Source organism: Spea bombifrons, chromosome 8 (genome assembly GCF_027358695.1).
Source record: "Spea bombifrons isolate aSpeBom1 chromosome 8, aSpeBom1.2.pri, whole genome shotgun sequence".
In the NCBI taxonomy this organism is placed as follows: Eukaryota; Metazoa; Chordata; class Amphibia; order Anura; family Pelobatidae; genus Spea; species Spea bombifrons.
Genome location: NC_071094.1, coordinates 37,296,976 through 37,315,709, shown reverse-complemented (window position 1 = coordinate 37,315,709; position 18,734 = coordinate 37,296,976). Strand labels below are relative to the sequence as shown.

The 18,734-nt window shown below is 38.1% G+C and overlaps 1 protein-coding gene across 1 annotated transcript in view; it reads right to left on the bottom strand.

The window, feature by feature from the left end:
* DIAPH2 (diaphanous related formin 2) overlaps window positions 1-18,734 on the bottom strand; it is a 474,990-nt gene that overhangs the window by 69,932 nt on the left and 386,324 nt on the right. Inside the window, exon 27 of the mRNA XM_053473147.1 lies at window positions 6,728-6,823. Within this exon, the coding sequence (XP_053329122.1) occupies window positions 6,728-6,823 (96 nt within the window). The remainder of the gene's footprint in view (window positions 1-6,727; window positions 6,824-18,734) is intronic.

Here is an 18,734-nt window from a genome sequence, read left to right as displayed (position 1 = left end):
GAAAAGTCCCTATCGCTTCTGCTTCCGGTTCAGTGCCGTAAGTAGCAACAAGTAGTCCTTTTCAACTGATCCGATTATTTTGCTACTAAAGGAGTCATTGACACTTGGTATGTAAGATACCTTATACTATTCTTGCATCATCACACGTTTTTGAGAATAATGAACAAACGAATACTACTTTTTCAGATGTGCACGCGCAGCTTCGGTCTATATGCTCTGTCCCAATGACCTTCAAAAAGCATGGCCTTGTCAGACTTGAGTTTTAAAAGTGCAGAGACCATTGAAACAAAGATACGATACAGATCTTTTAATAAATCACTTAGGGATTAGATGCTCTATGACACATAAGTCATTGCCCTGAACTTTTTACATTCATACACCTAACCACGGAAAAAATAGAATTCATACACCAATATCCCATCATTTTTGTCGCTGCATCAAAGCACAATTAAGTTTAAATGTCTTTCCTCCGTGGGAATTCTGTGTATCTCTCAGAGGCAGTAAACTTTCTAGTTTCTCAAGTATCATTTGTCCTCATTCCAAAAAAAAAAAAAAATACTGACGTGACAAAAGCTATGCGGTAGTGGAAAAAATATCAAAATACGCAACTTACTAGGTGAATAGATGGCAAAAAATGTATAACTTCTCTGCAGTCATTAAACCGAATGGAGTAGGAATACCCATAATGTAGAGGCAATATTTCTCTAGCAGGACACTTCAGAAAGGGCATTGGCTATTACCGTTTCTGGAAACATTAAGTTTAATTCCACCGTGCAAGATTTAGCAAATTTAGCTTAATGGAAGGAGGAAGAAAAAGCCTTTGAAACACACAAGTCTGCAGAAAAAAAAATTGCTTAAAATAACATTAAGAAGTAGGAGGGAAGAAACATTTCGGAAGTGTTATCCTTTTCTTTATTATATCCAGAGGCTAGTATGAAAGGTCATAGCTAATTGGCGTAACAGAGGCGGTGGGCATTTATCCTCCAACAAGCTGTGAATTGAAGAATGTCATTTAACCAATGCCCTCTGCATTTCAACGAGGTCGCCAACCTAGAAAAGATGTAACGGAACCAAAATACAGTTGACACGCGGGAAGAAAAAAAAAAAATGTATATTTTTTTTTCCTGCCCCAAGCCATATTCCTAATTGGTTATTTCTTATGTTTAACAGCCAATTTAGGAACGAGCAGGGAAAAAAAAGTAAAAGAAATAAAAAAAAGTATACATATACAGCCAGGACCTTGTTACCGGTAATTGATGTACAATAACGTTGCTATAATAACACGCCACCGATGAGATCGTCCAATCAGATGTCATTTTGCAAAATGGAGCTGAAATCTAACATATCAATAGCCTTCTAATGTGGCACATTCGCTATGCGACGATGACGAGGGTATTTAATGGCATCAATTTTATATGCAGCACTATTCACAGGCACTGGGAAGAAGAAAACAATTAGGCTTTTCCTAACTGAAATATTACTTTGTTGCATTACCGTTAATGTTTTATTCATTGTAACGTCTTCCAGGAGGGTTGCAGCTTCTTGCTCACACAAAATGAAAGGAAAATGTCAAAATCTTTATTCCTTTTTTTTTTTTGTGGCCATTCCAAGAAGGGGCTCTGTCCTTTCTAAAGTGCATTTATTTTCTTTCTGCTGTAAAGTTGACAAATGGCAGTCATACGCTTAGGTCGGCGCGAGACGAGGGACTGAACAGTCAATAAAAAAAAATCTAAAGACTCCAACTTCTCTTGGATCAATATGGCTGTATATCCTTCATTAATTTCTCTTGTCTCTTCGACGTTCTCGGATGTAAAGAGATGATGCTGTCATAAAATGTTATTATTTGTTTAATCTAGGAATAATCAGAGGGAATGTATAGTAAATACTGACAAAAAAGAAATAACTTTTCAAAAACCAGCATAGTAGGGTTTTTTCACACTAAAACGATTCGGAACATAACTGAACATTAAAAAAAATTAAAAGGTCATCAGAAAAGTATTAATTTGTTCTTCTTTAGTTCGACTAGCAATTTAAAAACCGTCGTTTGTTTTCTTTTTTTTTGCTGTTCTAAGTGGTTACAGAGTTACTAGAATTTTCACGTTATAAAAAACTTTTAAGTGGACGTTTTGCCCTGTAAACAATTTTCACAAAAATTGCCCGATCTGCAGCCATAATGAGAGAGTCCGTGGATTAAAAGATGTTGGATGATATAAACTATAGGTTTATAAATTCCACCTCATTATTCTGAATCTTTGGTGTTTTATATAGATATATATATATATATATATATATATATATATTTTTTTTTATTATTCGGAATCTTTGGTGTTTTATATATGTATATATATATATATATATATATATATATATATATATATATATATATATATATATATATATATAGATATTCACATCAGACCATAATCACTACACATTCATGTTTCATTAAGCCATGATGAATTACATGCGGCAGGAGAAACATACATTTAAAGTTCCATTTGTTAAGTCGTTGAAAGGTAGAGAATTTCCTCTGTGTACTCGGGCAAAGCACCGCGTATTTAATGTAGCACAGGAAAGATGACATTATAGCAGGAAAGAGTGAGCAATCGCACACAAAATATGTCACACATCATTTGCAACATTCTCTTGATAAGTCATTCAAATCAGCTGCGATAACGCGGGGAGGTTATAAACGTGGGCTTATGGGTTAAGAGACTCGATTATGTGAGAGCGGAAACCAGGGATGGTGATGTTTCGAAACAACTGGAAAGGTGAGATTTAAGTGCTTGTTAGTATTGAAGGCTTCATTCACTAAAAAGGATGCCTTCCTTTCATTCCAACTCAGCTGATCTGAATAATAATGAAAAAAAAAAAATTATACAATAGTGTGAAATTCGGAAAGCGCTATAAAAATAATGGTGTCGCATAACATCGTAGTCAAAAGAGGAGCCAGTAGAGCTATCTGGTGGAAAAAAGGCTTAGATTCCAAAAGATGGAAAAAAACATATCTCCTTGCTTGAGTTCCTTATCAATTGTGTCACTAGTGTCCTATATTTAGTGCATGCACAGGTATGTATTCTGGCTTTGGCCGACTCGGCTTAGGGTGGCAGGTCTAGTGGGGATGGCAGGGCCTATGTCGTTGTCCAAGGGCATTAGGCTTCTTGAGTAATCAAACATCTCATCGCAGTAACCAGCCCATCTGCACAATGCCAGTCTGTACCCATCTGGCCTACCTGGCACAGCCTCCATCGCACACTTTTAGCCCTAAAAATCCTTCCGAGGCACAGGGCCAGGACATGATGGCACATCTCAAAGATGGTCAATATAGACAATATCCTCCATTTTGAATTATTTTGGTTATGTAGTTTATGTTGCAGCAGTACATTCTAACTACTGCAAGAAAATCATTTCACCCAAGAAACCCAGCAGGATGCTTATCATGGAAAAGTTCTGGAATTCACTACTCACGGAAGAGGTGACCACCGGTCCTGTGAAGACCTTTATTGGGTTGTTTTTTGGAGTTTATATTGGAATTTAAACGTTTTTGATCTTGGGAGTAATAAAAGATTATTTTCCCCTTCTAGGTAACATTTTTTCACGTCTTTAAAAGGTGTTTTTGCTGGTTCCTTTATACCACGATCAAAGCTGGCCTTTATTTTGCAGAGAAGACGTATATCAATTCAAATCATGCTCACTAATTAGTAAAATGTATGCAAACTATAAACACTCCATTGAATAAAGAGGTAAGAAGCGATGTGAGGGAATCTCATTATTGTGAATGTGTCTTCGGCTCTGTCTACGATGTCTTCCGAAACACATTTTGAGATTTATTTGCTGTAGAGGTGACCAGCTTCCAAATAATATTCCTCTCCAGCATCATAAAATGTACAGAATGGGAATTTTGCGTTTGAAACAAACAATTATCTAAATTGTTTTCAACTCATTGTCGATTCATTTAACTTCTCTTTTCTTCTACATGGCTGAGTAGTGCAGATATTACCAAGATACAATAACTCGGTCTCGATATTTTCTATGAAAGCGATAGATTTCTTGGAAACAGTGAACGGTGAAAGAGATTACTTTGGTTTCCGAAAAAAAATCAAATTCGTGGTTTCCGTACGTGGAATTTCTGTCGGTCAAGAGCAGAGAAATCTTCAACAACTGCTTGACGCATTTATTTATTCATATATATTTACATACGGTATATTCGCCAACTACGAAACTTATAAACTGCCGTTGACTTATGCATAAACACCATGCTTTCTTATAAAATGTTAGGAAATATATACAAATCACCAAAAAAAAGTCAGTTTAGCTTTCCATAAATAAAGGTAGATACAGAAATGTATATGTATAAGGACGCTTTTGTTAAACCAAGATATACTGTTAATAAATGTAACACAAAAGAATTTATGATAAGTTAACAGTTACAAGCCCAGGTTCGTCTTCACTCAAGAACATCCCCTGTTTATAGCGAGAGTCTCGTTAGCTGCGAGTCATTATTTATCACTAACGCACGTCTATATCATGAATTCCTGGAAGGCAGCGCACGGATATCTTAAGGAAATCATCCGTCACTGAAATAGGGCTGAACCGCTCTTTATTGCATCATCACAGCAATGACTATGCTTCACCGACAAAGTAACTTCATCCAGCGTTGGTGTAATAAGAGACGGTTCTCAGGCTAATGCGCCATGCTTGTCTTTGATGTTGGAAGAGATGGACGACCCTCAACCTGAATGACTCACCGAGGGTTCTTTCACGTTACAGTTGGGTTTATTCACCCAAAGTTGGGGTTTCCATTTCTTGACTTTACCGTACATAATGTAGGCTCGACCCCAACAAGTTACTAAGGTTTCATAGCATCCTACTGGTCATGGAATATCTTAACCGGGCTGGCCCTATCTTTTAGGCATTGAAGAAGTTCATGCAGAAGGGGGCGCCGCAGACTAGGGCTTTTGAAACCCCAGGACCAGCCCTGTCGTATGAATTTACAATCAATTACTTCTTCCGACATCAAAATCCAACTGCTGTATTATTAGTCTATATCTCTACCTATTTATCGTATCTATGTATATGCAAGCGAAGTAACGTTTTCCTGGATAGGATGCCTGGATAGGTTTTTCTTAAATTTCATACATATTCCTTGTATAATTTCAAACGTATATTGTGAGCTACCAAATGCTTTATAATTTCCCCTCCATCTGTTATATTTCTTTAGCAAACACTTATGTCCTAAGGGAAACAATGTTTTCAAACTTGAAATGAATGTTTTCTCCACTGACAATTGAGCTTTTGGACTGCGAATGAGGGAGGCTTTTCCTGAAGCACAAGCGACACTCTATTAACATGCTAAATTACACTCAGAAACAATCAGAAACTTTAAGACAATTTCATTTCGAAGAAAAAGGGATATTTTTTAAGGACAATGTCGAATATATTTAAAGAAAAAATAAGTATCTGGCTACAGAAATACAAAAGAAAATGGCGTCTATTCACTAAAGGAGAATTTACATGAGAGTTGTGGGTTTTTAGCGTATACATCATGACCCCATTGAGCTTCTGCTGCAGAATGAGCTTACTGGCCCTGTATACTGTATAGTTAAACCAGTGAGTGTCCTCGCCCATTAAATTATACATTATACAGGGCCAGCTCAGCTCTTCTCGCTGGATAAACCTGCTGTATAAAACCACAACTTTCCTGCCAACTCTCTTTTTCCTGAATAACCCCAAAAAATGAAGTTCGGGTTTCTACACGGTAAATTGATTGATTGATTGATTGATTAACGCATTAAGGACATTGGTGGCATAAATAAACAAAATATACTAAGGAAACCGAGAGAATATAATGATTACTGACGATATTTAGGAAACTTGAAACGATGGCGACGAACTGAGCCTGATTTGAGGATGATACACAATAAATGCAAAGTGATTTATATCCTAATGAGACAGATCCATAAACCCTGGCATTACTTAAGCCAACGTGGACCCTGTTGGACAACACAGTATGTAACCAATGCACAAAACAACGTGACAAGCCAATGGAAGCAAGAACACTTGTATAATTCATTAACTCTATGTTATCTACAACGACGAGCTGCAATTCACGCACTAAACCTATATCGGTCAGGTCATGATGTAAAATACTCAAGAACTGGGCCAAGAACTCTCTTCTGGGAAGGACTCATAGAGGACCTGCTGTTGGAAAGGAGCAACTCCTTTACCTACTCTACATACTAATGAAAATATTATTAGAAAAAAGGGCATTTTTTAATATGAAATATTTGTATAGCTTATATAGTTGATTGTTTCCTATTTGTGGCTTTTAACCCATTCCATGCTCCGCCGCCATCATGAATCACTGTCAGAAACCAGACCATGGACGCCTCTTTAGCCAGAAGATCTGGTTTTACCCTTTTAAAAAGGAGCAGGGACGCTCCCCGTAAATTACAAAAAAAAGAAGCTTCCCGGCATATTGGAATTAACAACATCCAGTACTAAACCGAGGCAATCTTTTGCATTTAAATGTAAGCATTAGAACCAAGCGTGTTTTTGTTATGGCTTTTTTAATATTTCTTTGCACCGATTACAGCCATCCAGACACAGTCGACGAGCTCAGTCTAGCGATTACATCACAATAACCCGCTGTGATGTTGCACCGAAATGGGGAAACAGGCTGTGAAGCACAACTGCTAAATAACTTTTTTCGGAAGGGCTCACTCACCGTTAACTTTTGGAGTTCTTTTCCTGCGATCTCGGAAAGCGGCTCCTGACTGCAGGGCCTCGAGCAGACTATCCATCACTCCTGTCTCGTCACCCTCTGCGAAGGGGAAAAGACGAGGCAAAATTAATCTCAGCGCAATTAAACTTGGACAATAAAAACCATACATAAATAGTCACGATTTCATAAAACCATTGAATTAAAAACATACATCAGTTTAAATATTATGAACGCTGTCAGTCTGGGCAGACCACACACCAGTTTGTTTATGAGACTCTATTAAATAAGAAATCACATCTGCCCTGCTGTTCTTCCAACTTAGAGGCCTTGTCTGTTTTATTATTGATGGCGTGTTGAGTATTCATATAAAGAAAAGCTAATAAGATGCTGTTGATCTTCTTGTCAATTCCCTCTAAGATGCTCCCAACCAGGCAGGTTATGAACCTATTGTAATGGAATCAATCCCATGATTGTGATCCGGTGGAGTCAAACCTGATTTAACTTAGCTTAATGTCACAGAGTTCCGAATGTTATATATATATAACGGAATGGTGTGCGAGTTAATACCGCGAGACAGCTTGATAATAAGGACCTTTTTATAGGGAGTTTTTATACATAGCTTAAGTTAGATGATGCAAGATGGAGAAATACAGAATTGGACCCATGGAGTCTGCCCATTTTTCTACTTGCTGTAAGACCCAGGCTGGGACTGGCTATAGGCAAACACCTATAGGGCTGGTGGGCAGCAGGGCCACATACATACTACTACTGTGGAGAAGGTCCTGGATACGCGTGGCAGTACCAGGGCCGGACAGCCCTGATGTTGGGCAGAGGGCCACCAGGCAATTGCCCAGTCCTGTCATGGTCAGCACCCTACAGGAGTCTAAAAACGCAACGTGCGGCCTCGCATATCCAGCCTGTGTCAATGGAAAAATGCTAACCAAATCTTTGAAATAACTTGTTGTTCGATCGTCTGGATCATTTAGAAATCTTAACTATAAAAAAGTTAGGATAAAATTTTTTCCATCTTTGTTCTAAAAAAAAAAAAAAAAAAGGTAAACGTCCAAAAAGGAACTGAACGGCGAATACAGACGGTATAACAATATATATTTTGTTTATAATATAAAAATAAAGATTTTAATATGTTAGAATGTTAGATTCCACCTTTTTGCGATCAATGCTTGCGTATTGTTAGAGGAAGATCATTAACGAAGCGATGGAAAGGGGAAAACAATGTCTATTGCTGCTGCTATAACAAGGTGGATTATTTTAGACAACTTGACAAATGACCCATGCTCTGCTTCAAACATATAACTCGCATCCCTCCTATGTTTTCTGTAAAGACGAGCGTCAAAGAAATGTACTTTAGTTGTTTAAAGAGTTTCAGTGATCAGGAGTGTGAGGAAAGGAATCTACATGAGCTTCTATTGTCATGACTTGGTCATGGTGGGAACCAAATTATCAATTTACTGTCAATCATTCTGGATACTTCAGGATAGCGGAGGAATAACTGGTCTTTGAGCTGTTGAGCTTCAGGTGGTGGGAGATAGTTTGTGAGTGAATTAGAAGAGATGACCAGACGTCAGGAGAGGAAAGGAGAATTGGCATGTCATCGGCATAGAGAATAGTCCTCCAAGAGAGGAGGTGTAGTCGATAGACTAAAGGAGAAACTAGAGAGAGAGAGAGAGAGAGAGAGAAAAGATGAAAGAGAGAAGGAGACACCAAAGATGTCAGAGACGTGGGAGATTAGCAAAGAAAGATGCTATAAGGATTTAGGATACAACATCATCATAGTTCTCATTTTTTTTTAGCACTACAGGGGCTCAATTAGTCTTTTATTGGTATTTATAGATGTATTTACTGCTCTTATCACCATCATCTCCATGGGATATAATTCTGCAAAGCAGAAAACTCTCACATGGTTATCTAACAAGCAGGTTCCTATAATAACGGGTTTGGGACTTGTATGCGTTCTGGATTATGTTTATGTAAATAGTATGTATGTTTTTTTTGAAAACAGTACACATAATTGCTTGTTTTTCCCCAAAATCTCATTGTGTGCACAGTTTAGAGTCTGAATTTTAATATAATACATGTATTCTACAGAACAACAGTCTTTTTCTTAAATGCGCTAGAAAATGCGAGGCACTTGCGGACGTGTCTGAATGTACAAAGCCTGCGTATATATTTTATGTAGACTGTGCATGTCCTGAGAGGGGACGGCAACATATTAAGCACACGCAAAATAAATTGGAATTAAAGGTCTATATGGATACTCAAGGTCCAGCTCTTGTATCAGCGCCATCATTACGGGTTAGTTGACTTAATTGTCTTTTTTGGAAAATGGCTAAAACCCGAATTGGAAAATACACAAAAAAAAGAGATATTTCAAGGGTCTCGGTAATTTCCCGATTATTTTTATTATTATATGAATGTGGATAAAGTGCGGTCGCGCTTCCGAATCAAACTATATCAACGGAAAACGTGAAAATGCAGATTTTCCTCCTGTACCTTGTAACCAGGTCACGAACAGCAAATATTAACATATATTAGATAAGATCCACGATGTATATATATATATATATATATATATATATATATATATATATATACATGGCTTTGAAAGTGCTCTTAATCAATAAAATTTGCTAAGGGAAAAAACCTTTACAGATTAGATCAGAGACTTCCTTACCCAGAACGACCGACTTATAAACCATCATGAATAACTCTACCATATTTCTAGCTCTTCGAGAACAGAAGCGTAAGATATGGATCTTGCTTCTCGTGACAATTTGTTAGATAAGAAAGTACTTCTCACCTACACCAGTATAATATATTTCTAGAAGCCAAGCTGCTACGAATTTGAAAAGCAATTTATTTTAGCATAGCCCATATACTGCTAAATTAACCCAGATAAATGTGTTGTAAGAGGTGGAAGGCAGTGTCAACATGAAAATAGACGGGAATAGGGAATTTATTTAATAGATTCTCACAGAGTCAACTACAATTTTTCCTTGCATTCAGAGAGTCATCTCTCGGTTTTAATGCTATTTAGTTCCAAAAAAATAAAATTTGAGTTAAGCCTAACCTTGTGACCGTTGTAAAAATGAGGATCAGTGAGTAATAATAACTAGAAGTGGAGGCTGGAATATCTGCCGTGCTTTGCCTCGTTACAGCAGACTCGGATCTCATCTCCTAGAAACTCTTGAAGAAGTACCATCCATTTGCACGATGGTTATTTCTGACCCAGAATAGTTAATTTACTAAAACCAGACTTCGTAGGCGAGTTGGCAAGAGAGTTTTAATATCAACTGATTGACAAAACAGTCCTGGTTTTCATGGGACAGTCCTGATTTTTGGGTGCCGCTCCACTTTCCCTTTCTAGTGGGCAATGAGGATCATGGTCAAGTTGGAGAACCTCGGATCTCCACTGACTTGGCCAGGGAGCTCCCAAGTGGTCCCCGGGTGGAACCAGAAGCTCTCCAGCAAACTTCTGCTTTGGTCAATAAACAATAAAAAATATTAAACAATGGTGTTATTTATTAAAAGAGAATATATCATGATAAAAAGGACTAGTGAGTATTTTTAGGCAATGCATCGAGTGCAGTCCGATAGAATAAATGCTTCATTAAGTTACTATTATATTATTAGTAATAATAAGCTGGTGGTTAAGAAAAGAGCTAGCCAGAATACTTTGCACACAGTGGCAGAGGTGTTTGTGAGTATTTAATTAAAAAACAGAAGCGTGTTTAATCACATTATTACATATGCCACAATGCAACTAATTGCTATTGAGAATTCCAGCACTATTGTAGGATGCGGACGCTGTGTTTTCCAGTACAAACGTGTTGTTTGCAATTTGAAAATTGCGTGTACACAGAGGGGGCATTAGAAAACTGGGGGGAAATCAAGAAAATAAATGAATGGTCAAACTATCGCAGCCGCTGAAAGCTCTGCTGGATGTTTTCTCGCTGAATAAATGGAGGAAATATTTAAAGGAAAAGGAGTGCAAAACCTCCAAGAGTTTAGAACTAAATGACACGAAAGTGAAGGAGAAGGGGGAAAAAATGAAATTAAGGTTTTTTAGTGGTAAATGACTGCTACTTTGTAACATTTCATTTAGAAACACCATGCAGGGCACATAAGACTTCAATTAAAAAAAGAAAAAAGTGAAATCTGTGCAAGAAAAACAACCATTAGTTTAAAATGTTCAGAGGCAAAATAACCATGATTAGGTTCAGAAGAGTAGATTAAATCAAAACTTAATTATAAGTCACACAGATCCATGGATGACAAAGAAAAAAAAATAAAGGAAGAACAAAAAAGAAAGATAGAAAGAAAGAGGGAGAGAAGGAAAGGAAGAAAGAAAGAACGAAAAGATAGAAAAAAGAAGGATAGATAGAAAGGGAGAGTAAAGGAGGGAGCAAGGAAGAGAGCAAACGACAAAGAAAGAAAGAAAGAAAGAAAGAAAGAAAGAAAAGAAAAGAGGGGAATGAGAGAAAGAAAGGCCACCACCTCCCTCTTATTGGTTCTAGGCCTGCCCCTTTTTGGTGGAAGGTCAGTAAATGCCCTGGGGTTCCAAGGCTTTGCCGCAGTCCTAAGGGGTCCAAGCCTCCTGGTCTTCTGGCCAGGGAAGGATTGAAAGTTTTGCAGACAGAGTCCCTTTTCGCTGGCTTTCTGGTCAGTGTAGGATGGGGAAGAAGTCCATTGTGGCTCCTCTTCAACATAGATTTGGTACATGACACATCCTTACTTTTTCTACTCTATGCAACTTGTAAGGGATTTATGTCTCTGCCTAGAATTCTTAAGAGAGCTTTGAATTTTTTGTTTATATCTTGCGAATGTTTTATATATATATATATATATTTATATATATACTGATGGAACACTGATAAATATAACTCATACTTGAATAGATGTTACTCTGTATCCTCATACGGGGCCCTAGAAATGAACGCTAGCCCTAAGCTGATTTAAGATAATTAATAGCTAATGAAATTTTCAGAAATATAAAATCTCTACCAAGTACTATCAATGAACTCCATATCCGTTATATTCATTTGCGTTCTGGGGAATCTGTAATACTTCTACAAAACAATTCATTCAATGCTAATTGTGAATGAAGCAGCTCGTTCGCTGCTTTGCCTTTATGCTACAAGTAAAAAAGGTGAATTTAATTGCTATGAGAATCGGATATAACGGAGTGAAAACTGTTCCTGATTAAATAATATTTGCATCGAGATGGGGGCACCAGCACTTTGCTGTTCCTCGGTGAGCTCCCTGTGTGTTTAGAATCAGATGGCTTTGTTGTGTTAGAATGAGGGAACTGCCTGATCAAGGCAAGCTAAAGCCCTACTAATACATCTTATTTGCAAATATTTAAAAAGTGATTTTTTTTATTTAGGGCAGTATGAAAAAAATATGATCAGCTAGCAAGTCTTTTTGCTGGTCCTCAAGATAAGGCCTAAGATAATTATAATCACTTGTGATCAAGCAGGGGTTTTAGAAAATCTTCCGATCCATGCTGAAAAGGGGAGAGGGTGTGCCTTGAGGCTCCGCCCATTTGCAGAAATTCACCAGGAGACCATGTCCATAGATCAGTAGATGAAGAAAGAAGTCAGAAGAAAGAAAACAGAACATGCAAGAGAGAAAGCAGAGCTGCCAGGAAAAGAGACAGGGACACGAAAGTGTGAGAGAGTGAGTGAGAATGAGAGTGTGAAAGAGCATGAGAGAGTGAATGAAGGGGAAATGAAAATAAATATCATTCCCAAATGTAAAAAGCACCCCAATTCATCAAAACCAAAAGGTCAGAAGATAAAATTACTTGTCCAAAAACGAATTCTATAAAGTGCTATCCTTCTGTGTAAATAATAATACTTTTGGAGAAACTAATGGGAGTTTCCATGAAATGTGTAGCTCATGGATATGGTAATTCATATAACCATGCACAAGAGGTAGAAAAACTGGAAGGGTTAACAAGAGACTATGAAGAGTTGCAGGAGTATATGAAATATGTGAAGATTAAAATAATTGTACAAAGATGAAAAGGCATATTCCGATAGAAGTACCGGCAATATATTTAGGTATAAATCATTGCAACCGAAAACCGTTTCAGACACATTCATCTCACTTCGTCCTTGACATTCTGACCTTGACAACTAAGCAGTTATCCAATAAAAATGAAAACAAAGTGGATTTTTCTAGATACGTTCATCAGAGTTAATACCGGTAAAAAAAAAGAGAGCGCTTAGTAGAAATCACGGTAAACTCTGAAATACAGTAAATCTCCTCGATTTAATCCTCTGTAATCTCAAGTAGATACTGTTGCTCTGACCGTAAATGTTTATCCACTGACTACATATTTGCAATTGAATGGATGAAGTCAGGTTTTCGTTATGTTGATGTGTATTTTAAGCCACGGGCTATTGTTTTCGTGCTGTATTTCAATAAAATCTCATCATTACTTTGTTGAATTGCCGGTAGGGTAAAAAGAAAAAAGAAAAGAGAAAAAAAGAAAAAAAACCCAAAGATTTTAAAATAAAATGTTACCTTAGGGTTTTTATTCCTGGCTAACATCTCGTGCAAACCTAATGTTGGTGTAATAAATAATACCCCCCCCCCAAAAAAAAATACAAGCGTGCCTCCTTTATGATATACATCATCATACATTATATACCCACAATGACATTTATCTGAGATGCTGCAGGCTTGATGTGACAGGAATAGAATAGATTTGGCATGAAGACGAAACATAGATGAAGGCTGCGGTGTTCTCTTCTAAAGCATCAAAATCAAGAGGACAATAGAGTTATTTGCATTGATTTCTCGAGGGATCGTAGGGACGGGAGAAGCGTTTTCCTACTAAACAGGAAAGGCAGCGGGAAAACAAATGCTTAATGTAAAACGTCTAATGTGTAGTATCGTGCTAACATATTGGGGGAAAATACAAGTATTATTAGAGTTTGCCGGAGTATTGATCATTTGGCTTCACCATGTTAAGGATCCAAGCTGGAAAACGTGGCCCTGGCACTTTAAGGCCAGCGGCCGGATGATGGTGTAAGTGTGGGCGACGTCTTGATATGCGTGGCTGCTCGCTAGGTTTTTATGCTCATGTATCATGAGGACTTACCAAAAATAACTGCACGGAAACTACATGAAGAAAAGAAAATATTACTTTTACTAGAAGCCACGTGCAGAGTTAGATTTTAAGGAACAGTCATGCCAGTTTTTGCATTTGAAAAACATAAAACTGAAGTCCCATAAAGTTTACTTTACTGAGAGGTTGGTAGGTATGGAACAGCCACCCAGTAGAAGAGGTAGACTCTAATACAGTGAGGGAATTTAAACATGTATAGTATATTCATAAAGCTATATTAAATCTAACATGAGACCAAGGACTGATTAAGGTCTGAGTGTGTACAGCAGAAAAGAAACATTGAGATTAGATGGGCCGAATGGTTCTTATCTGCCGTTCTTTGTTCAATATACATAATATATGCATTTTATTATTAAAAAAAATACCATAAAAATCATTAATTGAACTACCTGGCATAATAAACATAATAAACATAATAAAGCAGATTTTCCATTTTATTACTTAATCTGAAAAGTTTAAAGTTATATAAAAACAGATACTTTAAAGAATACTTTTTTCAGTTTCTATGACAACAACCTATTCCTATAAACCTATAAAATCCCTGAAAAAAAATGAAATAAAGATGCAAACCTTTCCATGATTAAAGAATTATTTCTGGGAAGGGCATGGGGGACTCCGCGGTACTGGGAATGTATCTGACGTTAGTTATTGAAGTGTTACATGCAGCAGAATAGGGGGAAAACCCCTATTCCCTTTAATCTGATCTATGCTGGAAAAATAAGATGTTATACTACCCTGAGCCTGATATAATGTATGTGAATAAAACGTATCAAATAGGACTGCAAATAAATGAATCCTTATTCACTTAAAAAAAAAAAAAAAACTAACTTTTTTGGAAACTTGTTTTAAGTAAAATATTTTCCCAGCCATAAAACCAGGCATTTTCTATTAAGATGTCGCGCTTGTCAGTATAGCGCATGCATGTAACAGATTTTGGTCCTTGGAGACTGACATATCTATATTTAAACAGAAAGCTTATAGTTCAATCTCCTGTCACCTCCATGTGCCGCGGACTATTCATTCTATCTTTTCGTGCTATAAATTCCATTCATTAGATGCCAAGGATCTGCCGAAGAATGAACAAGTTCGACCTGCGTTTCCTATCGGGTTCCCCAACACGGGAAATATTGTTTTCCATTTATCAGCGTAGGAAAAGAGGTCTCCGGCATTATGTAAATTTGCGTCCCTGCGTTGCAATTGGGAAAATATATGGAAAAATGTGATATGAATGATCTGTATGTTACACTTGGAAACTAGAACTCAATCAACCCAAGAAATATGGCTGCGAGTCTGGTAGCGGTATTGCTTTATAATTAATCTGGCCCCGCTTTATTCAATAATATATAGCGCTTTATCTACATATAGAGGTCAGGTCATTAACGACAGAGCCGGTCCAAAGATGTTCATCCGCATATAACGTATATCATGGCTTTCAGCGTTTTTAATGAATTTTAAAATATATGAGTACACCAGAGATTGTTTCCACCTTTCTTATGATTGAAGTCACATACCCGTCTCTGAGAGAGACATTTACCGTAGGTGCTGCCCTAAGCCTCAGCCTCTCCATGGCCTCCATCTTGAAGGAGCGCAGTGCGGCTCATTTGTAATTGGCCCGTTGGCATACATGGGAACTTTCTAAATAAGCTGAACCTGAGATTGTGGAAATATTAATTTACCAAATGGTTTGTCATCATGCCTGTCATCACACCTGTCATCATGGAAACCTTGACTTGTAATTATTTAAAGATGCGCTTAATTGAGTCACCTGCATTCAAGCAGGGATATCAACCTTAACATGCGGGAGCAAAAGCACCAATTGGGCATCTTAAGTATGACCCTGGTAGTACAGAATAGGAAGCTCCAGGCTGTGTGGCCCTGGTAATCTCCCCCTTTTACCCTGAAACCCTGAGACTGGGGAAAAAACCCTGAGACTCAAGGTTAAACTCTGAGTGTTCCTGGCTATGACCTTTGAGCAGGTGCACACAAGGGGACTAAGTCACCCCACATAGCACAATCTGCCCCTGGATGTGTGAATGAGGGACTGTTACCCCCTGCACCTGTTCAGTTGGCCTTGGCCAGAATCTACACCCAATATTCTGGCCGTGGCTGGCTAGGCCTAGCTTGTCAGGTCCAGCAGCCCCTCTGCTGCATAACAGAGAACCTGTCCAACAATCAGGGTTCCTGTAGCTCCACTGCTCTATGGGCCGGTTAAAAGGGAAATCAAGGCTCTCTCCAACAAGTCCATTAGCACACCCTACACAGTTCAGTTCTGCCTTTACAGGTGCCCTTACAAGCCAGAGCACCCATGCTATAATTTCATATCCCGGCTCTCAGTGGTAAGAATGGTGGCAAAATGGGGGTTGCTGGTGGTGCTGTTCTTGGTTTAGGCCTAGGGCAGCACCGAAGGTAAATATGCTTCTATCCACCCCCCTACCGTACAAGAAAACATCTCTAAACCTATATTTAAAGACTTTATAAGTTCTCATGCCCAGGCTGCTGGTTAATGTCTTAGCACACGTCTTCAAAAGGATCTTGTCTTTTTTTAACAAAAAAAACATCAAACGGCACAGACTCAAAGGATCCTGGATATGGGCATTTAATGACAATCATGGCCAACGCAACAATCTACCGTACTATATATAAATTGAGAAGATCTGAGCCGAGAATGTGAAATTGTGCCATCACAAAGAAGTTTTAATGCATTTCATTCTTTTCATTGGCTCTTTTAGTAGGAAAAATAATATGATTGTAGTTGGATAACAGATCTTATATGAGTGACATCGAGCAGCCGACAGAGAGGGACACGAATCTTATCATCTCAAAGTGACTTCCAAATGGAGTCTTCGCTTCTTAGGCATTCCATTGAAACTTTTATCTTGTCTTTGTCATCTTTAAACTTTGTTTCCTCTGTTTTAGAAGCAGTTAGGTTTGACAAATAAGCAGTTCTTACAGAGGCTTGACATCACTTATGCTCCCTCAAGTATAATTGAGTAACAGCTGGCTCTGAATTCATAATGGAATGCCCTTTTATCAGCTTGCGAGCATGATTGATAGTCACTCTAAATTTTACTAGCATTCCTATAAAATCACTTACTGTTTTATTGTTTTTCACATACAGCCACATCCATGTCATGTAAAGCCTACTTATGCACAGCCCTCAGAACCCGAACACCGCTTACTGCTGTAAATAGAGTAGATTACAAAAAAAAGGAGGACTTTGATATAAAAGAGAAGAGAATGGACAGGGGATTCCATTGAATGTTTATTTCAAGGAATTATTTTCAACATTAGGTGACCCCGAAGTAGTGATGCTACCATATGCAAGCAGGGCTCAAATCAGACTCAGGTAAGAGTGAACGGGTGCGTGAGTATGCATGGTTATGCATGGTTATGTACATACAAGGGGGGCTGGGGGGCTACTTAGCTTTACTTGGCTACTTGTGCCAAAAGGTACTATCTTGCACACCTCTTAACATGTGTAATGGCTAAAAGGAGCTAAAAAGGCCACTCTGTTCTTTGTTGCAGACCATAATCTACAGACTGGTCTTTGTCTTCCTTGGTGTTTCTGGGACCACTGCCAGCCCCCTCCAAATGCCTATAGTTTCTAACTCTTTGGCCAGAACGAGAAGGGGACTGGGGTATAATCCTTGCACCTAGGGGATGTCAGAGGGGTATATCCAGTCTTGGTGACATTATAGATTAAAGTATCTACAACATGGATAAAACAAACTTTCTATCTGATATAAATAACAAAAAGATAAAAAAATGGTCCCTACTTTTTGTATTTGCACATGCACTGTTAAATTTATAAAACCTCTTATCACTTGCATGCCTATCAATTAACACACTGTAATTGTGCTTCCATTTGCATTCACCATCATTAAAAACGCCCCACACGTTTTCTACTTTTTCCCATAGAAACTTTGTAAAAAGTGAGAAAGTTTTGGAAAGAAAGAGTATTTATCTGGACGCTCTAACATAATCCTCCGGGGTAATGAATTTTATTTTTCTTAAATTAACATGTCATTAACATATCATTATCTGTGCTAAATCATATGGAAGAGTTTGCCGAAAAAAATCACAAGTATTAGCGGCCATTAAGGACTAGAATCGGAAAGCCCAAAATGTAAGCTTCCCTCAGCTTTCCCGGGCAAGGTCGATATTATAAACAGCCATTTATAACTACAGGAATAAACATCATTTCTATGCTCTATTACCAAGATACGAGTGTAGAATAATTCAGTTGCCAAAATTGCAACAATATACACGATCAGAAAACTGCAAAGAATAATTTCATAAACTGGAATGATCCGCTACGGAGAGAAGGCGTAGAGAAAATGCAGAACGCAGCTTATTTCTGGCCAAACTAAGTAAATATGACACAGGCCAGGAACGAATGGCTCTCATATTTTCCCAAGCTGTCATTTTGACAAAGTGACTTCTCACCAGTGGGACACAGAAACCTAATAACATTGTTTCATTCATTGTGTTAACCACATCCGTAAAGAGAATGAAATTCTAATGCGGTCTGCTGTTACCGCGCGCGGCCGGCCGGCCTGCCTGCCTTACGGGGGCTTTCCCGAAATCTGCAGAGCTCAGCAAAACGTAACCGCGTTAGGAAGCCCCGGCCGACGGAAATAAGAAGGCACTTCAGGGCACGGTGGAAAATACAAATCTTAAGACGCAGCATTTTAAAAACACTTTTTTACCTGCGTTTAAGGTGCCCGCTAAATACTCGGTCTTCTTGTGATAAATATTGGCGTTAAAGAGCGTTCTTGTCAGGGTTGGCCTCAATGTTTCTATCGAAGGGTCTCAGCATGGATGGGCAGGGTGACACAGTCTGGAGATGAATCC